Here is a 23,523-nt window from a genome sequence, read left to right as displayed (position 1 = left end):
ATCAGAAACAATGGTCATTACTCTCCTTTCTAAACTTATTTTAGAACAGTGTGCCTGCCCCCCCCCCTTTTCAAATTTCAGAGTCTGCGTGACTCTTTTTGTGGGGGTCTCTTTTCTTTCTCCATTTCTTTTATTTTTTTTTCCACTCTATATTAAATTACATGAAACTTATTTTCCTTCTTTCCTCTCTAAAGTATTTTAATGTGTTCTCACAGCAAGGCATAATACTGTACAACTTGTTTCTGCAGGGGGATTTAGGAAACACTTCTTTAAAGGACATTCATCAAGTCCTGCGTGGGAAAGTTGTAGACATGACTTGACCGACATGTGAGGATGCTGTCCCTGTTGGCAGCAGACACACTTGTCTGTGTGCCTCTGTCCATGTGGTGGTTGACTGCACACAGAGGAAGTAAGCAGGCTATGCTCATGAGACCTGATAGGCTGTGGTCATATGATGGGGGGAGGGGAAAGGTCTAGGCAAAGGGAATAGGGCGGAAGAGGGAGGGAGGGTGGGAATGAGAAGATAAGAGCGATAAGAATGAGGAATAACAATCAGGGTATAATGTAAATAAATTATAAAATTTTTTCAAAAAAAAAAAAAAAAAAAACCAAACCCAACTTCATCTTTACTTAAACCATAAGTGACAAGTTTGCAGTTAGATTTCTTAAAGAAGTTTTAAATTCTTGGTGGTCTTGGGGGCCAGGTGGGAGGGGTCTTTAATAAACACAACCAATGAGCACTGGTAGCTGGTGGCCCCTCAGGCTGCTGTCACACAAGGGATAAAAGGTCCCATCATCAGCGAAACATCACACCAGGGCAAGCACATGACCTAGGATGAAGCCCCTTTCAGGAGGATGTGCCTGTGTGGAATGAAAGCCATAGAGGATGTGCATTTGTGAGAGACAAGCATTAAGTGTTACCAGATGTTTGTCTTCCCTCTGTCTCCTGCTAGTCTCCTTTGTTACAGAGGCAGCAGCAACACTTCTTCTGTAACCTCAGAGCTGCCAAGTGGTGATTTCCAAATAAGACTTTGTCTTTTTAAAACAATGTTCAAAGGAGCAAGTTTAGAGCCTATTAATCTATTCCTGTATTTGACGAGAGTTGAGAGGCACCCAGGAACGTTTATCTAAGCATGGCGGGCAGTGCAGGAAGGACATTTTTTGCAGAAGTGTCAGCGGATTGAGGATGTCAGAATGATGCTGGTTACTCAAAGTATGAAGTCATCACCTTTTCAGAAAACTTCACACGGACATTGGAGCTTTGTGCGGCTAGGAGAGGGAGGCCAGACTCATGAAGGCTGAGGCAGCAGGAACTGCGGTAGGGGCAGTGGGCTGCTGAGAAGCCTCTCCCTCCACTCAGCACTGCTGTGGGGTGTGGATTCCAGGCAGTGTCTGGTATCTTGTGGTGCTGGGCACTTTCCTGTCCTAATACACAAGGCAAGAGTGGTTCATTGACTTCTTCTCTTGAGCATGGCAGTCCGAGCGCTGTGGCCCCCAGACCTACCTCTGTACTCAGACTCATTAGCATGACTCACAGGGCCCAGCATAGGGGCGTGTTCAGGACAGTTGACTTGTGGGAGTAACTTCTCACAGCTCCACCCGTCATCTCTGAGAGTTACTGTAGCCTGAGGGCAGAGAAGAGATGTGTGCCCCTGAGGTCCAGGGGACAGCTGGCTCATGCTGCCAAGAGCCTCTCCTTTTGGAGTCACCTGGGACACTCTCAGTTTCTCCATCACTAACGTGTGAGGCCTGTAGCGGACTGCCAGTAGAGCATGCTGGAGATTCTGTCCTTAGACCTTTCTGCTGTGGCCTTGGTCTTCATATGTATCCTATGGACACCCTCTGCCTGTACACTTCCCAACCTCAGACTTTTAGAAAGAAGGCTGGTGACACAGGCCATGCTGTCACCCAGTGGCCTGGTCTTCACAGACCTGCCGACTGAACTGTATGTACTCAACCTCAGAGCCTCATCCCCAAATGCCAGCCAAGGCCTACCTTGTGAGCAGCCAATCATGAGAGGGGACATTCAGGCCTGCTATGACTCCTCAAGATGCTTGCTATGTGGAGACCATGACAGACTAGTTACTACACCCATGGTGCTTTCAGTCTTAATTCGAAAAGCTGCTGTTTAGTGATCATTCAACACACAGGAGACTCCAATTGACAGCAGGTACAGTGTGAGGATGACGCCACAGGGCAGTCAGTGATGATGGTGTGGCTACAGAGGTGGCCTCTGGTCTAAATGTCTCCCTTAGGCAGACCAAGAGTGAGGAGGAGTCAGGCAAATAGCTGCAGGACCATGAGTGGAGTGAAAACTCCGCATACTGGAGCAGGAGACTAGGGAAGTGGGGGTGTTTTACTGACCCCTCCTCATTTCTGAGTTAGACCAGGCTGGGTCTCAGTAGGGAGAGGCTTCTGGCTAACCCTCCCCTCCCACTCCCTTGCCAAAGCCAGAGGCCGAAAGAGGCATGGTTTTCAGTTTGTAATCTGAGTCAGGTGTTACCCGCAAATCAGAGGTAGCTCCTGCCAGGAGCAATCCTGAAAACCAATGGTCTTGGCGAGAAGAGACCAGGAAGAAGCAGGAGGCGAGAGAGCTGTTGTTTTGGGACTTTGTTCTAAGCCTAGTTATCATCTCTGCAGCCAAGAGACTGCTCATCTAGGTACCCGACACCTCTGTGCTTCTGCCCTTATCATACACCCAGGACTGTGACCTATGCCGGACTCGTAATTCTCAGAGGCCAGCTGAGCCGGTCCATGGATGTAACCTGGTGTCTGCCTACGGGAAGCATCCTGCACACCAACCGTGCCAGAAGCGCTCACTTGTTCATAGCAAATATCATTTGGCTATTTTGTCATTTACGTAGGTGGGGGGGTGGGGGTGAGGGTGGGGGCGGGGGTGGGGGCGGGTGTGGGTGTGAAGGTGGGGGTGGGGTTGGAGGGAGCAGTGTAAGTAGCTGGAGTGTGGATTCCAGGAAAGGAAAGAAAGACCCAGGGAGGAGAAGGTGGATGAAGCTGGAGTTTGGGATTGTCAGATTATCTCTGGCTTTTATGTTTGACAGATTTTGTCTTAAGGCACTAACATTTCTTAACTTACTCATTTATCTTGTAATGTATTTTAAGAAATAGTATCTCTGGTGTGTATTTTGGAACTGCCTTTTGGCACCAATAAGAATTTTTACATAAGTTTACCTGTGCGCTCAGCTGTAGGGTTGATTGATGGCAGGTGTTCTCAGCTGTTGGGTTGGTTGATGGCAGGTGTTCTCAGCTGTTGGGTTGGTTGATGGCAGGTGTTCTCAGCTGTTGGGTTGGTTGACTGCAGGTGTTCTCAGCTGTTGGGTTGGTAGCAGGTGTTCTCAGCTGTTGGGTTGGTTGATGGCAGGTGCTCTCAGCTGTTGGGTTGGTAGACAGCAGGTGTTCTCAGCTGTTGGGTTGGTAGACAGCAGGTGTCCTCAGCTGTTGGGTTGGTAGACAGCAGGTGTTCTCAGCTGTTGGGTTGGTTGGCAGCAGGTGTTCTCAGCTGTTGGGTTGGTTGATGGCAGGTGTTCTCAGCTGTTGGGTTGGTTGACTGCAGGTGTTCTCAGCTGTTGGGTTGGTAGACAGCAGGTGTTCTCAGCTGTTGGGTTGGTAGACAGCAGGTGTCCTCAGCTGTTGGGTTGGTAGACAGCAGGTGTTCTCAGCTGTTGGGTTGGTAGACAGCAGGTGTTCTCAGCTGTTGGGTTGGTAGACAGCAGGTGTCCTCAGCTGTTGGGTTGGTAGACAGCAGGTGTTCTCAGCTGTTGGGTTGGTTGACTGCAGGTGTTCTCAGGCTGTGAGCCGTCCCCTGGCAGCATGCCAACTGTGGAAGAATGAGCTGCCTACCCAGGGAGAGTGTGGCAGCTCTGGATTGTGTCCCAAGACATCTGTCTGAAGAGTCCCAGCTGGCCAGTTCTACTCCTCACTGTTGGACTTAAACACGGAAAAACTAAAACCCAACCCGAGAACTCAAACCACACAGCGCTGAGATGGAGCAGAATGTCACCCAAGAACCAAGCCAAGAACCAAGTGCTCTCCGCACGGAGGAGCATCCCTCTGCAGCGCTTCACCCCACTGCTCTGCGCACCTCACAGCTCAGACTGTCATTCAGGGACTGAGAGTTCTGCGGTACGGTTTTTAAGAGCGGTGTAGTATTGTTGACTCTGCCCTATGTCTCCGCAACGGCTTTAGGAAGGGCAGAGTAGGTTATGTTAACAATCTGGTCATTTCTGGACTGAGCACAGAGGGAGTTATAACACAGGGACAGTAATTACGATAACTGAGAAAAAGGCTCACTGGTTGTGTGCGCCTTAGAATTAGAATCGAGGGTCAGGACTGTGGATCCAGTAGCTAATTTGTGATGAAAGAATCTCTGCTGTTGGGAAGAGCTGGGGGGAGGGGAGTGTGCGGGTCTGCAGTGCAGTGCCATGGGCCCAACGTGTGACAGGAGCAGAAAGGCTCGATGTGTGTGTGCCATGTGTGCCTGGCCCTTTACAGTCATTGGGATTCTTCTGCACAGGCACAGCATGGAGTTAGGGCTGGGGAAACAGCACTTTTCCTCCAAAGTGACCATAGAGCTTCTAATCCAAAATCACAGTAGCGTGGTCCCTAAGAACCCTCAGTCGGTCGCTCTCATGCACTGCTCACCCTCGGCACGTGCAGATCCCTTTATTCTAGTGAGAAGTTGTTATGAAGAGACATTTAAACTTGTGTCTGATTTTAATCTGAATTTACACCTAGTTGAAGTCTTAACTGAGAGATGACTATTACAGTGGGTGTGTCCGTAACCCACTGGGATGTATCCTGAAGGACAAACTGCCTGTCTCTTAGACTCACAGTGATCACTTACTATCAGAGTAAAGAGCAAGTGGACTGTACCTAAGGTGTGAGACCATTGCAGGGACCGAAATTCTTCTTACACCTTTTGTCCTATTCCATCTTCTGCTCCCTGCCTTCTGTTTTGTACGCATTGGCATGTATCATAATTTCATTCATTGTGCTGCAAGGCTCCGCGGGTTTTGACAAACGCATGGTATTACATATTTACCACCATAATATCACAGAATAATTTCCTGACCCCACAAGATCTACTGTGCTTCACCCGGCCAGCCTCACCCTATGCTTCCTGGACTCAGTCAATTCCTAATCTTTCTCTGATTTCCCTAGCTGACCTTTTTTTTTTTTTTCTTCAGTGTCGTATAGCTGCAGTTACTTGATGTATGGCTCTGCCGAATAGCTTATGTCCCCGTTAAGACTCTTCCAGGTCTTTTCCTGGCTTCTCATCACGGCTTTTTATCGCGAACTAACATTTAGTTATACCGATGTACACAGTTTGTCTCCACCTCCCAGGAGATAGCTCGGACGCTTCCAGAATTAGCAGACTATGGAAGAAAGCCGTCCACGGAGTGTTCACACCCCGGTCTTCAAGTGGGCGCAGGTTTCTGTGTGAGCTGGGATAATAAGTTGAGTATCATGAGAAATGGTACTATTGTGTCATGCAGGACAGCCTTATTTTAATGTGATAATACAACTAACAACCTATCTTCCAAATTAACACACCGCTTGGATACTGACCAGCTGTAAGCAAGGGCTGGTGGCACTCTGCCTCCATACCAACAATTAGTGCTGTGGTGGGTTGGACTTCAGCCATTGTAATAAGTATGCAGTGAGTCTTGGTCTCCTATTACAATCGACTCGCTAATGGCCAATTAGTACCTTTTCTGTGTTTATTTGTGATATCTGCATCTTCTTTGTTAAGCTGTTTGTCCAACGTTAGGTCCATTTTTAAAAGCTTGTTTACTTACGGTTGACTTTTAAGAGCGTGTTTTAGGTACTGGTCCTTTATGTAATTAATATGCAGTTTGAAAGGAGAGCATAGCTTCTAACACCCTGAAATAACGAGAGGCCCAAGTTATGGCTTCATATGCAGCCTGGCTCTCTGGGAAGCGGAAAGGGGGCTGGGGAGGTAAAATCTCTTCAGAAAAAAAGTAGGGAGGTGACTCCTTGAGGTTCACAAGGTACATCTTCTTGAGGTGATAGAGGGGTATTTGAAGACCAGAGATTGAAAATGCGCGGAGATTCCTGATCCACAGTGCGGGCGTCTTAGTGAGCAGGCGACAAGAACACAGAAGTCAAAGGCATCAGGAGAGCTCGGGTGAGGACTGAGGTGTGTCATCAAAGTAGTGGAAGGAAGTCTGGGCAATCAACTTTTGTGGACATAAAAAAAATACATAGTGTTTACATCATCTGTCTTCTACAAGGTCAAGGTGCTACCACCGTCACCCCTTTCAGTGTCTAGGGGTACACCTTGCCTTGTCAGCAGAGCACTCTACTTCATAGGGCCTTTTGATTTGAGCGTCTTGCTGGGAAAACCAAATCGGATTCTATTCCAAAGGTGCCCTCTGCCTGTGAGGAGTCAGATGGGCCTCCTTCGCTTCTCTCAGACATGTTGTGTGTGTGTGTTGTGTGCACGACTGTCGACCGTTTGATGACTGATGTCACTGAGAGAAGCCACCTCCCCTCTCAGCCACCCGTTGTGCTGTGAGGCACAGCTGTGACATGACTGCTCAGTGGAGTTAGCTCATGCAGATACTCTGCTTTGTGGAAACATGTGGCCTGCTCTAAGCAGGGACAGAAGGAGACTTTGTTTCTTTCCTGTCTGAGTCAAGGTCAAGCTTCTGCTGGTGCTGTCATCCAGCCGCCCCTGAAGACAGACATTCATGAGATCTCGGTGGACATAGGGTAGGGTAGAGAGAGCAATTTTCACACCTGCTTGCATTTGCGATTTAGTTTAAAGAGAGGTAACTTTATATTTTTGATATGAAAAAAAAATATATAGTTACTTTGTCTTATGTGTAGCAAACAAATTTCAGTGGGTGGAAACCAGTGAGTTTCTTGGCTTCTAATAGCCACGGAGAAACGGCAAGAGCCTTTTGAAGTAACATTGGTTCAACCACCGGCTTCAGTGCCTGTGGAAAGTGAGGAATTCGAGTCGACGACAGTGTAGATCAACACTGACTAACACACTCATAAATCCCTTTGACACCCATCCGTGGTGCAGTGCCACGCTTAATGGATGGAAACTGTTTACCTCAAACTAAACGTGTCATACAGCCTAACATGCCGTAGAAGGGCATGGTCTGGCCGCATGCCACTGGAACGAACAACTGGGAAACAACTATTTGCTGTGACTTATCACCTACCATTTCAAACCTCCACACTGTGACCTTATCCTCTTATGGTGGTCCCGAGCCAGAAGGCCATCTCAGCTTTGAGCACAGATGGTTAAGGTTTCATGGCACCCTGCAGAGTCGTCACATGCTCTCTCCTGGGTGCCTCCAAAGCTTTGCCCTCTGCACAACCCTCTTCCCACTGGGCGCCGCCGCCGATGCCAGCTCTCTGTAGCAGGGAGCAGGGGCAAGTTACCAAGCCTTAGCGCAGGGTGCCTCTATGCATTTCCTGTTTGAAGTTGCTACAAGGGTGATTGTGTTCTCTCGGTTCTCTTGCAGGTCTGACGGATGAAAAAGTGAAGGCTTACCTTTCTCTCCACCCTCAGGTATTGGATGAGTTTGTTTCTGAGAGCGTTAGTGCAGAAACCGTAGAAAAGTGGCTGAAGAGAAAAAACAACAAAGTGGAAGGTAAGATAACACTTTGTGCATTGATTTTAAGTCAAAACCTCCTAGCGCATAATGGGACAGCAACCGGCGGCCATTTTTATGTTTTAGAAAGCAAGGCGAGACATAGAGGTGTGTTGGCATTTTATTTCCATTTTTAAAAGGAGACCATTGTTAGAAACAGGACCTAAATAAATATAAGAGAAACACTGTTAATTTTAAGAAAAGACTTGGCAAATAGTTGTTGATAATTTCTTTAGTGCTTGCTGTGTTAGTCAGCTTGGAGGAATCTCTTTAGTAGGATTATCAGAGGCTGTGAACTACAAAGAGAAAAGGTTCCTTTACTTTCCAGTTCAAGATGTGATAGCCACGTAGCCTTTGGCCTCTGGCAAGGACAGCAGATGGCAGTTGCAGGGACATGTGTCAGAGTGAAGAGGTCACAGTAACAACAGCTGGGTAGAGAGACCGAGGGGAGGAGTCCGGGGTCCCACAGGGCCTTGGGGTGCGCTCAATTGGCTACCAGGCCTCTCACAGGCCCTTCCTCCTCATGGGCCACACAGCACACACCACCGACGACAGCTTCGTTGGCCAACACTGTCTGTCTGCAGACCATGCCAACAATTAGTACTGATTAGAAGAATGTATTTTGCATATAATCTCTAGATACTAGATTTACACAAGGCAGTCTGAGAGCGCTGTGCAGACTGCAGTAGAACACGGTTTACCTTTGACCCTCTCTTCTTTCATAGTCCCCAAGGCTACTAGACTGTTCATTGTCATGGGCGCCCCAGCAGTCAAATGAGGATGGCCCCTTTGGATGCCGTGTAGAGAGGTGACAAAGACTGGAAAACAGTTGCTTTAAAGTTTAGATTCTTTGATGGGCTGCCTATGTGCCATGTAATGTAAAGAACCTCCCTGTGGTCACACAGGCAATCCTGTGTCAGCTCACAGGGTCACACACAGAAGAGGGGCATTCTGGGAATAGGGTTTTAGTAGAGGGGCAGGAAGGGCAGGCATTCCTTATGTGGATGTATGAAACTGTCAAAGAATAAAAGAATACAACATTTGTATTCAGGCTTCCTTTGTGTGTCCCTCTCTTGGTCCCTGAAATATATTTATCTTTTCAATTAATAAGTTACTTTTGAAGTTCAAATCATAGAAAATGGTTTCATGTAGGCGGGCAAGGGTTCTACTACGAAGCTACATCGCCAGCTTTAAAAGATGCATAAAAAAAAAACACACACACACACAGGTCACTTAAGTAACAGTTATATTTGTGAAAATAGAAATGTAGATTCAAAAGATAGGTGGGGTCAAATACATTTTACCTCAAGCTACATAAGCACGAATGTGTCCTCCCTTTGAGTATTAATTACAGCATACTTCCATAATTTTCCTGTGTTTCTAGGTGGATATTTGGTCAAATTTGACCACTCATTTTCAATGCACGTTGTTTTCATAGACATAGTTAATTTCTACTTGAGAAACTTTTATGTTAACAACAAAATAGTAGTTTTGTGATAAGCAGTTTTACTTCTGTCTAAAATACAGAAATGATCACCTTAAAGATATAGTAGAAATATAGCTAATTTTTTTACTCTGAGTAAGTCTTTATAGTTTCAGAACATATTATTATGAAAACAAATATTTGCAAAAGAGGGATTTCTCACTGGGATACGGAGCAGTTTTAAAAGGAACTGTAGTGATTTGTATAGAACCTGTGAGTATAAGTGCATTTGAGTGTGTGTTGAGAGGAAGAAAAGTAGAAACATACTGGAGACCAGCACTTTCTCCTCAAAACAGCCATATCATTGGTAGTTAAGAGTGAAACGTGACCAGCCTACTCCATCACTGTCAATCTCAGAGACAGGAAAACTGTGATGTGTGACACGTGAGAAGCATGGTGGAGCTTTGAAGGCACATCCTGGCTTATAGGGGGCTGTGAAGATGGCTCAGCCTTGCTCAGGTGCCTGATGGCTCAGCCTTGCTCAGGTGCCTGATGGCTCAGTCTTGCTCAGGTGCCTGATGGCCCAGCCTTGCTCAGGTGCCTGATGGCTCAGCCTTGCTCAGGTGCCTGATGGCCCAGCCTTGCTCAGGTGCCTGATGGCTCAGTCTTGCTCAGGTGCCTGAGGGCCCAGCCTTGCTCAGGTGCCGATGGCTCAGCCTTGCTCAGGTGCCTGATGGCCCAGCCTTGCTCAGGTGCCTGATGGCTGAGCCTTGCTCAGGTGCCTGATGGCTCAGCCTTGCTCAGGCGCCTGATGGCTCAGCCTTGCTCAGATGCCTGACAGCTCAGCCTTGCTCAGGTGCCTGAGGGCCCAGCCTTGCTCAGGTGCCAATGGCTCAGCCTTGCTCAGGTGCCTGAGGGCCCAGCCTTGCTCAGGTGCCTGATGGCTCAGCCTTGCTCAGGTGCCTGATGGCCCAGCCTTGCTCAGGTGCCTGATGGCTCAGCCTTGCTCAGGTGCCTGATGGCCCAGCCTTGCTCAGGTGCCTGATGGCTCAGTCTTGCTCAGGTGCCTGATAGCTTAGCCTTGCTCAGGTGCCTGATGGTTCAGCCTTGCTCAGGTGCCTGACAGCTCAGCCTTCCTCAGGTGCCTGAGGGCCCAGCCTTGCTCAGGTGCCAATGGCTCAGCCTTCCTCAGGTGCCTGAGGGCCCAGCCTTTCTCAGGTGCCTGATGGCTCAGCCTTGCTCAGGTGCCTGATGGCCCAGCCTTGCTCAGGTGCCTGATGGCCCAGCCTTGCTCAGGTGCCTGATGGCTCAGCCTTGCTCAGGTGCCTGATGGCTCAGCCTTGCTCAGGTGCCTGATGGCCCAGCCTTGCTCAGGTGCCTGATGGCTCAGTCTTGCTCAGGTGCCTGATAGCTTAGCCTTGCTCAGGTGCCTGATGGTTCAGCCTTGCTCAGGTGCCTGATAGCTCAGCCTTGCTCAGGTGCCTGCCACGCAAGCATGAGGCTTTGATTCCAGATGTCCAGTGCCCACATAAGAACCTGGCATAGTGGTGGGCACCAGTGACCCCAGTGGGAGGGGTATATGTGGCAGGAAAGATAAATGTATCTCTAGAGCTCACTAGTCAGTTGCCTGGTGAGAGGCCCTGTCTAAAACCTAAGGAAGGAGAGTGACTGTGGAAACACCCAATGCCAAACTCTTGTCTCTACATGAATGCACCACACACACACACACACACACACACACTGCATATATTTCAATTTACTATGGAGCAAGGGATAATACAATATAAAAACATGGTACTTATGGAAAATATCTTAGAGTTTCCCTTGCTGTGATAAAAACCACCTTGACCATAAGCAACTTGGGAAGGAGAGAGTTCATTTCAGCTTATAACTCTTGGTCATCCCCCCACTCCTACCCCCTAAGGGCAGGAACTCAAACAGGGCAGGGCACCTGTGGCCAGGCATTGATGCAGAGGCCGTGGAGGGGTGCTGCCTCCTGGATTGCTCTTCAGGGTTTGCTCAGTCCCCTTCCTGGTAGCTCCCAGGATCACCAGTGCAGGGATGGCGCCACTCACAGTGGGCTGGGCATGCCCACAGCAGTCACTGATCAAGAAACCGTACTACAACAGTCTGTTTCCAGCTGGTGGAGGAATTTTCTCAGTTGAGAGTCCCTCTTCCCAAATTGACAGAAAACTAGCCAGCACAGAACATGACATTGAGTTTATCATACAAATGATTAAAAAAAAAAATCAACTTTGTGTTGTCTCGTAAGCTAATGCTAAGCATTTTTCTTAAGGCTTGGGAGCCAGCTCAGTGGTTAAGAGCAAGTTGGGGGCTAGAGAGATGGCTTAGAGGTTAAGAGCACTGTCTGCTCTTTTGAAGGTCCTGAGTTCAATTCTCAGCAACCACATGGTGGCTTACAACCACCTGTAATGAGATCTGATGCCTTCTTGTGGTGGGCAGGCACACGTGTGGGCAGAATACTGTGTAAATAATAAATAAATCTTAAAAAAAAAAAAAAAAAAAAAGCAAGTACTGCTCTTACAGAACCAGATTTGGTCCCCACCACCCACAACCAGCTGCTGCAGCTCCAGGGCATCTGTTATCACTGGCCTCCTAAGGACCCTGCAGACTCGGGCATATACCACACAAAGACACGCATGCACACATAGAGTTTAAGTTACCTTTTCTGTTGCCGCAGGAAATGCTGTGAGCAAAAGCAATGACCAGAAGGACGTGCTTATCAAACTTGTGGCTGCAGAGGCACAGAGTGAACGTGTGCGTGGCAGCGGGGAAGGCTGGCGGAGAGGCAGGAGCAGGAAGTTGGCTGCTCAGTGGCCCAGTGCTTCTTGTCTGCTGGCGGCCATTTGCCTCACTGGTGCTGGGCATATCTTTCCATCTTTCCCAAGCTCATTTAAAAGCTCCCGAAGGACTGAATTGTACAGATGCTCTTCTCTCTCTCTCTCTCTCTCTCTCTCTCTCTCTCTCTCTCTCTCTCTCTCTCTCTCTCTCTCTCTCTCTCTCTCTCTCTCTCTCTCTCTCTCTCTCTCTCTCTCTCCTCTCTCCCTCTCATGTGTGTTCTAGTATTTGTACTGACTTTACACTTAGTTTGAAATCCACAACCAAGGTTTTGCATAGGAAGAATCCACTTGTACATGTGTTCAGTCCCTCAAGGCAACATGTGTGGTTATGCAGGAAACAGTATGTTGAGTTCTGCTGTGGCCCCCTGAGCATGTCAGAGGGTCACTTACACATAGGAGAAGGTTGCGGTTCATGGTTTTCCCTTAGGAGGTCTGATCGTAAGCCTAGGCTGGCTGTCCAGCTTGTGGTCAGAGAAGTGTGGTGGAAGAAGGGAAGAGAAAGGGGCTCCGGGATGGGAGTGACCACATGGCTGTTCAGATGGGACCTGGAGCAGTGTTTGTTCTTACTGTTTTCAGTATGGCTTTCTTGCTATTTCCACTTCATATGTAACATTTTATGTATAGCCAAGAGGTATCTGTGTGTGCATGTGTTTGTGTGTGTGTGAATATGTATATGTGTAGGCACTTGTGTGTGTGTCAGCTGAGTGTGTATATGTGTGTGTGTGTTATGTGTTGCACATGTGTTCACATGAGTGCAGAGGTCAGTAAACCTCCTCAAGAGTTGTCTTGTTTTCTGAGGCAGGGTCTCTGCCTCTGTCTCCCGGCATGAAGGTTAGGAGTATTAGCAGCCAGCTAGCCTTTTCATGGCTACTGGGGTCACCCTCAGGTTTGAGGAGCAATGCTTCACCCACCGAGCTGTCTCCCCAGCATAGCAAGTTGTTTTCTGAAGCTAACCTTGAATCTAAGTTCCCAATGATCCACTTTGAAGTGACGTTTGAAGCCAGGATTTGCATTCATTTCCTTTATAAGCTGTTGCGTGCATGTGGGCAGAGCATCAGAAGCTCCTCAATGGAGGATGGCCTTTAAGGGGTTTCCAGAAGATTCATCGAGCATCTTTAGTGCATTTGGGAATAAAACAAAATCTTGGAAAGAATTATACTTCACCTTTGATCCCACTAAACCTGATACCTTCCTGTTTATTTGCATGTGAACCACATGACAGTCTCAGCCAGTGCCCTTTGGGACTCAGAGGTTACGATGGCAGTTAGCACTGCACACCCGTGTCCACACGCAGCGCAAACATGAGGCTATGCAGAGGCCCGGTCCTCCTCATTTCTGGCAAGAATCTCCAAGAAGGAGCACGGTTCCATACTGCAAACACTGTTCTGTTACAGGCCAGAAGGACTGGACATCACCTGGACTGTCAGCAGCGTCTGATGTCCTCTGGTCACCAGAGTGGACAGTGTTAGAAAGGGCGGTGAGGCATGTCACTCAGCATGACCACACTTGGTGTCCTTGATATTATGATGATATTTAAGGCGAGTTTTAATAAGACACTGAATTCCAACCATCACATTTTTCTCTCTCACGTGATCTAGAGGTGGGGTTTATTATTATCCAGTGAAATTCTCAGACATTTCAAAGTTAGAATAAAGATTTAAATCGCGTCACCCCAACCTACTATTTGATAACCTGAGATTCAGGTTTTAACTGCATATGAACTTGTTAACATGGAACAGGTGGCTCCTATGCTGGTGCATGGTGCATCCCAAACTAATGGGGCATGAGTTCCTTTGCCAGAACACGCAGTCTTACAAGGTTGTGGTCTTCTGTAGGGCTCTAACAAACGATGTGCCCCCTGTGCCTAAGAAATCAAGACAAGCCTGAGATATGTTTCATGGAACATAGTTTGAGGCACCTTTCTTTCTTTCTTTCTTTTTTAAACTTGAAATTAGAATTGTTTTTATTTCTTTGTAATTATTTTATCTCAACATAAGACATTGAAATCATATGCTCATTTGCTTTTGGCAGTGGGAGTCAGTCAGTCAGTCATGTGTTGAATGCTTTGATGTGAGGTATAAGGAATCAAAGCCTTCAAGCTGGAGGCCAGAGAGAAGCTAGCACCCACAGTAATGGACATGCTGAGTCTATTACCCCGGAGATGTGTCCTTAAGTGTGCAGCTCAGTAGAGAGGCGGCCCGTGATTCTGAACCAGACCTCAGGCTAAGATTCAAATAACACAAAAAAATCAAGTCTCATCATTATGGTATTGAGAGTGCCTAGGAAACTGATTTCCAGCACATTCCTTTGCCATGGACGAGATTGACTTCCGAAACTGTTTCTAGTGTCTTTGGGTTGGTGGTGGCTCTTAGTTATGCATTCAAAGCTGCTGCTTTTTCTAAGCAGAAGTCTCATCTCTCAGAAACTCAAGTGAATAAAAACTTAGTGAACTATTAGGTTCTGGGAAAGACTTGTTTTCACTGAGGTTCCTTTATACAGTTTTTATTTTTCCAGTTGCAATTATAGGGCAAGATGCAGTTTAAATGCTAGTTGATGTAGTTCTTTTTAACATTTAACATTTTGTTTCACCCATGACAGATCTTTAAACATAAAATCCCATGAAAGATAGTGGCACAGCAATTTCTCGACCCTCTCAAGCCTGCATCTTCAGACCGTTCTGAGAACTTGATAGTAGAAGTGCCCAGTCGAGAGGCTTTCAACTGTTGTAATATAACATTATGACTGAAAATAACTTGCAGGGGAAAGATCTGTCTCATCTGACAACTCTTAAGTCCCACTTTATCACGGAGGGACGTCAGGGCAGGGTCCGAGCAGGCGCCTGCAGGAGTAGCAGCCATAGATGAGTGCTGCTCCCTGGCTTGCTCCTTCTTGCTTGTTCAGACTGCTTTCTTATACCACCCAGGAGCACCTGTCTATAGAAGGCTCCACCCCCAGTCGGCTGGGCCTTCCCATGTCAGCTATTAACAAAGAAAATGCCTGTAGCCTTGTTCACAGGTGGGGACTTTTTTCTCAGTTAAGATCCCCTCTTCCCAAACGACTCTAACTTGTGTCAAGTTGACCGCAACCCTAACTATGGCAGCTAGTTGTATCTGGCGTGTGACCCAGTATGTATGGCATGCTTTCCTGGCTGATCGTTCGGATACTTATCGATTACGTACTGTGAGGATATAATTGGAGAAAAAGGAATAAAGACCTTGCTCTTCTCTGGAAGTTCATTTGGTGCAGAGACGTCATCTCACAAGCCTATAGGACAGATTATTTCGGCATTGTTGGCTGTGTGTAATAGACCTAGTGTAATGTCTAGCATAGTAATGCTTAATGAAAATTTAAAATTCAGCGCTGGCATTCAGCCAGTTACACCTGGCTTCTGTGCTGAGAACTGCTGTCTGCCTGTGTCCCTCATTCCTTCCAGTGCCACAGGAATGGCATTTCCTGTGTTATTGCCATCGGGGAACTTGTGTTTCACGGTGGTAGATGTATGGCCCTATGGGAGCACGGGAGCGGAGGAGGCATGAGGTCAGGTGTCTTTTGGTGGGGAGGATGGCACCGGGAGATGAGGTGTGTGGTGTCATCAGTGGCTCCTGTACCATGTCACCTTGGAGCTAGTCAGAAGCTGTGTCCATCTCACTCAGACTCACTGTGTCAGGGCCTGGTGACCTGATTTACACGGGCTTTATCAGACTTGTTGTGTTGTGTAGAGTTTGAGGCCAGTGCTAGGCCTCAGGGTATCAGGCAGACTAAAGGTAGTACTGACATGGGCTGGGGAGCTTTGAGAAAAGGCATAGGCAGGAAGCAGGACTTCTGGGCTTGATTCCTGAGAGCATGAGAGAAGAGGATTCTGGGAAGCAACTGGATGGCAGGAAGCAGTGGGCTGGTCAGGCAGGGGAGGCAGAGCCAGCGCGGCAAGACAGTTCAGCTCAGATGTCATCGGGTTGAAAATAAGGAGTATTTGTCGTCGCCCCTCGTCATTCACTCGGGAGTGGCAGTTTTGATGCGCTGTCCTCTGAGAGACCCAGCTTGAAAACAGGGTCTCGGTTGGTTTGTTTTCCCATGTTTGAAGGTGGTGCTGGGTTGGGCTGGGGGAGGGGCAGTGTTTTGTATTTGCTCTTCCCTTCTGTATTACCCTGCTCTTCCTTTCTTTTGCTGTTTTGATACCAGCCATCCCAACTGTTGAATTCAGTTTTGGGAAGAGCAGAGAAGAAAGGGCAGTGTGTGCCCAGTGGCCTTTGGTGAGGTCTGCTCTTGTCTCAGGGAGGGAGGCCACTAAGAAGATAGAATTTAGTCCTCAGAAGGCTTCACGAGCTGCACGGGAGCAGTGGTTATGAGAAAACTTCAAAGCAGACACGGCCTTTTCAGGCCGTCACAGGAGGAGGCTGGAGAGGTGGGCAAGCGCTGTTCAGGTTGGACCTTCTGGGGCGTTTTAAAAGCACTTCTAAAAACAATGTAAACACCTTGAAGTTTAAGGAAAGCCTTCAAATACTTTTGAAGATTTGATAATTTGAGAGTTTTACCTCCCCCCGCCCCCTTCTTTTGAGTGAACTGTCCTGGCATGTCATGTCTTCGTGGTAGGGCTGAGCCAATCTGTTTTCAGTGTTCTGGTTACCTGCTGCCTCCCCAGATCGGCTCACATATCTGTGTTACGGGTGCGGTGGCTGTGGGACCTGAGGACTTGTGCCAGGCACAGAGCAGTAGCTCAACTTTTAAAAATTGAAGCAAAACTTTTCATGTATTTGTATCACTGCCCCAAAATGGAAAGGCGTGACATTGGGCCACAGGTTGGTTGTGACAAAGCCTGTCGGTTTTCCAAGTATAGTCAATGGGTACCCCTTTTGGTTTCTGCCCACTTTAAAACCTGAATATAAAACACTAAAAATATTTTAGCAAAAAGTACAATTTGAGCATGCCACGTATCAAGAAGAGGGTCTACACTCACTTGTGAGGAAGGACGTTGGGGGACATGACTGAGCAGAGGGTAGCAGAGGTGGCTAGTCTCACACTTCCTGGGCAGCCAAGCATGGCAGAAGTCCTGGGCATCATAGCATGAAGAAATAGCAACCGATGAAAGAGCGGCTATTGCTCAGGATATCGGAGAGATTAACTTTAGGCTAAAGTTTTATATCAAACATAATCAAAGGCACGTGTGGTGGCTTGCGTGAGCGTGACCCTCATAGACTCATATATTTGCTTAGTCTCCAGTTGAGCTGTTTGGGAAGGACTAGTAGGTGTGGCTTTCTTTGTTGGAGAAGTTGTGTGGCTGGAGACCAGCTTTGAAGTTTCAAAAGCCTATACTAAGCCCCACTGCCTGCCTGCCTGCCTGCCTGCCTGCCTGTCCGTCTGTCCGTCTGTCTGTCTGTCTGTCTGTCTACCTGCCTACCTGCCTGTCTGTCTGTCTCTCCATGCTGGCTGTAGATCAGGATGTAAAGCTCTCATCTATTTCTCCAGCACCATGCACGCCTGCTTTTGGCAGTGATGATGATGGACTAGCGCTCTGGAACTGTAGGCGAAGCCCCAATCAAATGCTTTCTTTTATATGAGTTACCTTGGCCGTGGTGTGTCTTCACAGCGACAGAACACTATGCTTACAGTGCCTTTAAGTAGGGCTTCATTAGGTGTGCAGAGCACTTATTTTAATATCATTTCCTGTGTCTATTCAAATGATTCAGTTGGGTAGACTAGGGTTCTTTTGAAGGTAGAGAGAGGGCATGACATTGTTCATGCTTTATCATGGAAGTTAAGAGTGTTTTAGAGCACATTGGCAGTGGGAGAGTCTGAGAACTTTGCAATAAAATGCACTTCAAACTGTTTTTTGTTTTTTGTTTTGCCTTATGTTTTGATCTGTTTTTATTACTTGAAGCAGGCTGAGTTAACAGAGCGAAGAGGCTTGTTTGGCTTGCAGGTTTGGAGATTCAAGGGTGTAGCCTTGGCCTGGTGATGTCACAGCTACAGGAGGCCCGACTTGTATGTGTAGAGGTGACATGTTGAAAAGGAAAGCTGAGAGGCTGGGCTCCTATGTCTCCTTTCAAGGACTCCCCGCTAGGCTCCATCTTTCAAAGGTCTGTGGCTTACCACCGCTACACAGAGGACCAAGGGCTTCCAACCAGAGTCCCCACTGGGAGAAACCCAGGGGACCTACTTGAAGAGAGCCATATAGCTGCTCTTCAGAGGGACTCGACAGAGCTGTCTTCCACATAGATACCAACTCAGGGGATGCAATGCTTGTCACTTCAAACAGACTTTCAGAATGAAGGACGGCTCAGCGCCCATGTGGCTTAGCTGGAGACATGGATGGAAAAGCAAGCAAACCCCTGAGCTTCTTTCCAAGTATTTGATGCTATAACATGGACTCTGGGAGCCTTCTAGGTGGTTTCACATGGGGCACCCGGTACAGAAGGAGGTGGGTACTTAGGAAAGGCACATAGTGGGTGATTTAGCACATTTTCTCCTTGATTCATCTCCTACCAACAGTGAGACCATTGAAGAGAAAGAGGGTAAGGCCACACAGTTCTCTGCCAATAGTCATGGGTGCAGCAGAGCACCCTCGGAAGTGTAGAAAGGAAACATTTCATGGCTTAAGAACTCGAACAACTGAAAAAGTTGGTGGTTCTTCCCTCCCCACCCTTCTTATTTCCAGGGTTTATTTTACATGGAATCACGTAGTGGTGAAAACCTATGTGGGGGGCAGTTTTTAGGTCAGCTAGGAGCCCCGAGAAGAACGCCATGTCCTTTGTAGCAGCAGAGCAGCGACACCAGAGCTGAGGGGTGCAGGCAGCAAGTGGGGTGCAGGCAGCAGGTGGGGGACAGGCAGCAGGTAGGGATACAGGCAAGTGGGGGTACAGACAGCAGGTGGGGTGCAGGCAGCAGGTGGGGGTGCAGTCAGCAGGTGGGGGTGCAGTCAGCAGGTGGGGATGCAGGCAGCAGGTGCGGGTACAAGCAGCAGGTGGGGTACAGGCAGCAGGTGGGGGTGCAGGCAGCAGGTGGTGTACAGGCAAGTGGGGTGCAGGCAGCAGGTGGGAGTGCAGGCAGCAGGTGGGAGTACAGGCAAGTGGGGTACAGACAGCAGGTGGGGTACAGACAGCAGGTGGGGTGCAGGCAGCAGGTGGGGGTGCAGGCAGCAGATGGGGGTACAGGCAAGTGGGGGTACAGACAGCAGGTGGGGTGCAGGCAGCAGGTGGGGGTTCAGGCAGTAGGTGGGATGCAGGCAGCAGGTGCGGGTGCAGGCAGCAGGTGGGGGTGCAGGCAGCAGGTGGGATATAGGCAGCAGGTGGGGGTGCAGGCAGCAGGTGGGGGTGCAGGCAGCAGGTGGGGTGCAGGCAGCAGGTGGGGTGCAGGCAGCAGGTGGAGGTGCAGGCAGCAGGTGGGGGTGCAGGCAGCAGGTGCGCGTGCAGGCAGCAGGTGCGGGTGCAGGCAGCAGGTGGGGTATAGGCAGCAGGTGTGGGTGCAGGCAGCAGGTGGGGGTGCAGACAGCAGGTGGGGGTGCAGGCAGCAGGTGGGGTGCAGACAGCAGGTGGGGGTACAGGCAGCAGGTGGGGGTGCAGGCAGCAGGTGGGGCTGGCCTTGGCTGTGGGTGAAGGAGCCAGGAGGATAGTTACCTTTCTAGCTAAGCTTCTCCAAGCTCACCAGTGGCTTCCCTCCCTTTGCAGTTCCTCTGGGGTTTCTCAGCTGTTATTTGAGATGAGGTAGACTACCTGCCATTTTTTGTGTGTCTGAATGGTTGCCTCACAGGTGTGGGGAGTCATGACTTCTTTCCGATTTCAAGCTGGTTTTTTTTTTTTTTTTTTTTTTTTTTTATCTTTGTTGAATGATAGCTGTTGTTTTTTGTACCTTTGGAAAGTTTCTGTTTTCTTTTGTAAATACACTTGAAAATGCCTTTGGTGTGGAAAGCATGCTTTCATCACCCACACAGTTGCCAGCATCTGTCTGGGGCAGAGCCACAGGTGGGAACTTTTAGTGTGTGACACCACCCCACCCCCCGCCAGGACCGTCACACTGCTCTGCTTGGCACTGTATGGACAGGGTTCTGTTTCTCTTCTTCAGGGGGAGACAATATGAGGTCTGGACTTTACAAACCACATACCGAATGCCGTCGTTAAAGTTGAGAATCTAGTTTCACATACCACGTGTCAGAATACGGGCTGCCTCTGCCTCCTCTAGTTTGTTCTAAAGTGGCACCATCCCCAATGTGACAATGTTCTGTAACATTTCAGGCACACAGTGATCGTTTCCTGACAGCCTGTAGGAACTAGCGATAGGCTGTCGGCAGTCACTGCTGACTTTTGTGTCCAGTGCCCTTTTCACCGCAGTGAAAGTTTTCCCCACTTAAGGTTTTATCGGCTACTAATTGGTGTTTACCTTTTTACCTTGTGCCCCTTGCACATGCTCAGTGCTCTCTGCTCTGATCGTTTATGGCTCTGAGGCAAGCTGTGTTGTTGAGACAGAAAGAGTTCTTCCCCGTTTCCATCAGGAACTGGGGTGCGCTCGTGACAGTGTAGTGTCCAGTAAAACATTTTGTGCAGACTTTGAACCAGATAGCTTAAGTGTCAACTCAGCCACTTAACCCTTACCTCGGCAGCCTTCCGAGCCTGCGTTCACATCTCTAACGTGGCAACAGAGCCTCTTTATAGACTGACGCAGGGCCAGCCGCCGGCATGGGTCATAACAAATGATTACAGTAAAATACTTGGCTATTGATTTTCCTGGTATACGATTCTGTGGGTTCACATCTAGGTTCATGTGACTGCCAGACTCAGCACACAGCACACCTGCGACACGGCCATCTCCCTCCTGCTGAAATCCCTGCCCATCTAATTCTGCAGTAACCAAATGGTTCTGTATCGTCATATGTTGGCTTTTTCTAGTTCTATCTATAGAGTCAAGTGTTGTTTAACCACTTCCAGTCAGTCTCTAGTCTCTTGGCACCTTGGCTGGGAGATCCACCTCAGCCACGGTGTATAGAAGGTGTTCTCTTTGCTACTGAGCTGTATTTGGTTGCTTATGACTGCTTTGCATTGCCACGCCTCAGCTTAAGCATAGTTAGGCCACTTCCAGTGTTTTGAAATCAAGAATCACAACACACACACACACACACACATACACACACACAGACATGCACACACATATGCACACACAGAGGACACACATGTGCCCATGTACCTACATATATGTGCACACACCCACACATACACTCACATATAGATTATACGTTACACAAACATAAAGAGTAACATTAATGTTGCTTTGGTTGTTTCCTAGAAGGAGCTCTTTCTGTCCATGGGAGGTTACTGGCCTCTTGTTGAAGGAGCTTGTGTTTTTGTCTGAGATGGGTTTTGATCTGAGGGGTTTATTGCAAACTGTCCAGAAATAAATGCCATCTGTCCCATGTTTGTTCTGCCTATGGTTTCCCATTCATGCAGTTCTGTGATGTTTTGCAAGTTGTCACTTCTCAGGAACTGTTTGGTGGCATCGCTTGCCACCCATTTGCTTAGTCTCTTGTGTCTTACGTAGTGTTGGGCACGGCACGTTTAAGGAATAGAGATTGAGAGAGCAAATGGCTAATTTGGAAACACTGCATTCATCTCTACTGACATTAATTCTGTTTGTGGTTAGATGATTTAAGGTTGTATTTCTTAGCATATTGCACAAAAATGTTGTCACTGCAAACTGGTCTTTAGAATAAATATCACCTGCTGTGGAAAAGGAGCCATTTTAAGTATCCCAGGGTTCACTGTCTGAAGGTCAATTTATTCTGTGGCCTTATTACTGTAGGTAAGAGCAAGCAAAATAAAGAGAATATATAAACCATTCAAAGTGTGACTGTTACACTTGTCTTACATATGCCTTTCAACGTGTGACAGTTACAGTCATCTTACATACACCATTCAAAGTGTGACAGTTACAGTCATCTTACATACACCATTCAACGTGTGACAGTTACAGTCATCTTACATACACCATTCAACGTGTGACAGTTACAGTCATCTTACACACACCATTCAGCGTGTGACAGTTACAGTCATCTTACATACACCATTCAATGTGTGACAGTTACAATCATCTTACACACACCATTCAGCGTGTGACAGTTACAGTCATCTTACACACACCATTCAAAGTGTGACAGTTACAGTCATCTTACTTATGCCTTTCAACATGTGACAGTTATCTTATGTACACCATTCATAGTGTCTTAGCTATGATCCTCAGAGTTTATCTGATTGAGTTTGACCAATGGCACAGGTGTAGCCTGCGAGTTGTTCGAGGCTCTAGCAGTGAGCTCTTCTGTTGTCACCACTCTTCAGTTTTCAGTCAGAGTTGGCCAATACCAAGGGGTCAGCCCTGTCTCATTGGGTCTTGAGAGCTTGGAATTTGATAAATGAGCCAACTGATGACAAATGTAAGTAGGCAGGATCTCTGGTAAGTTGAGGAAGCTCTTGCTAGCTCAGCTGACAAAGTTTTTAGCTCTTAGAGACAGTTACATTAAGGTTGTTGACCCATTTTGAATTGATATTTTTTTGCAGTTGTGAGAGGTCTGGGTCGAGTTCGATTCTCCTACACATGGATACCCACTTTTCCTTGTACTGTTGTTGAAGAATTGTATGTTTTTGGTGGGTGTGGTGGTGTGTGCTTATGTCTGGGTCTACTGTCCCATTCCAGCTGCGTGCCCTTTATGCCAGCATCACACTGGATTTTGTAACTGTAGCTCCACAGTGTAATTTGAGACCAGGCATCAAACACCTCCCACACTGCTCTTTCTGCTTGGGATTTGTGTTGCGATGTCCTGAATTAACGAATCTATCACTAGAAATGTGACAGGGTTAGTTTCTGTTGCTGACCTCATGCCGTCTTTTGGCATAGTCAGCAATGCAGTGCTGTGTTCCGCTACTAAGTACGTTTCTCTGGACATTCATCGTAGTTTTCAAAAAGGCAATATACTTGAATATTCACTATACCAAAAGAGATAAGCATTTGAATGACTAATAAAAGTTGCTTAATATTGTTAGTTATCGAGAAATCCAACAAAATACAATTGTACAGTTTGAAGCAGGTTCGGGAAGCTACAGTATGAGCCTGGTTGCTATGTTTCTGCAGTACAAGAAAGCTCCAGTTTAGTGTAATTTCTCTCTCTCTCTCTCTCTCTCTTCTCTCTCTCTCTCTCTCTCTCTCTCTCTCTCTCTCTCTCTCTGTGGGGGGGTGGTGGGGGTGGAGAGGGGCAAGAGAGAGAAGAGAGAGAGAGAGAGAGAGAGAGAGAGAGAGAGAGAGAGAGAGAGAGAGATTTAATCTAGATTCTGTGTATGAAAGAAAATGGCTGCAGCAGTGAGCGAGGATGTGCAAGTCTCTACATAGTGCTGACCTCACCCTCCTGGTCTGTCCTCAGGAGTGAACATGGTAGTTCAAGCTGTAGCTTCTCGAAGCCCCTGCACGTTGATTGCTTGTGGTTGCAGCAGTCTGCACTTCCACTCACAGTAAATGAGCCTCTCCTCCTTCCAAAGCCTCATTAGTGTTTGCTTCTGTCTGTTCCATTCTGACCAGGGTGAGATGGGTTCCCAAGACAGTTTCAGTTTGCATTTCCCCA

The 23,523-nt window shown here is 47.8% G+C and overlaps 1 protein-coding gene across 2 annotated transcripts in view; it reads left to right on the top strand.

The window, feature by feature from the left end:
- Pde10a (phosphodiesterase 10A) overlaps positions 1–23,523 on the top strand; it is a 400,036-nt gene that overhangs the window by 311,381 nt on the left and 65,132 nt on the right. For both annotated transcript variants that reach the window (XM_051164657.1, XM_051164656.1), the window contains one exon: positions 7,521–7,649. In XM_051164657.1, coding sequence (XP_051020614.1) covers positions 7,521–7,649 — 129 coding nt within the window. The remainder of the gene's footprint in view (positions 1–7,520; positions 7,650–23,523) is intronic.

The sequence above is a fragment of the Acomys russatus genome, chromosome 21 (assembly GCF_903995435.1).
Source record: "Acomys russatus chromosome 21, mAcoRus1.1, whole genome shotgun sequence".
In the NCBI taxonomy this organism is placed as follows: Eukaryota; Metazoa; Chordata; class Mammalia; order Rodentia; family Muridae; genus Acomys; species Acomys russatus.
Note: the sequence above shows the minus strand (reverse complement) of the source record. Positions and strands in the feature narration are given on the sequence as shown.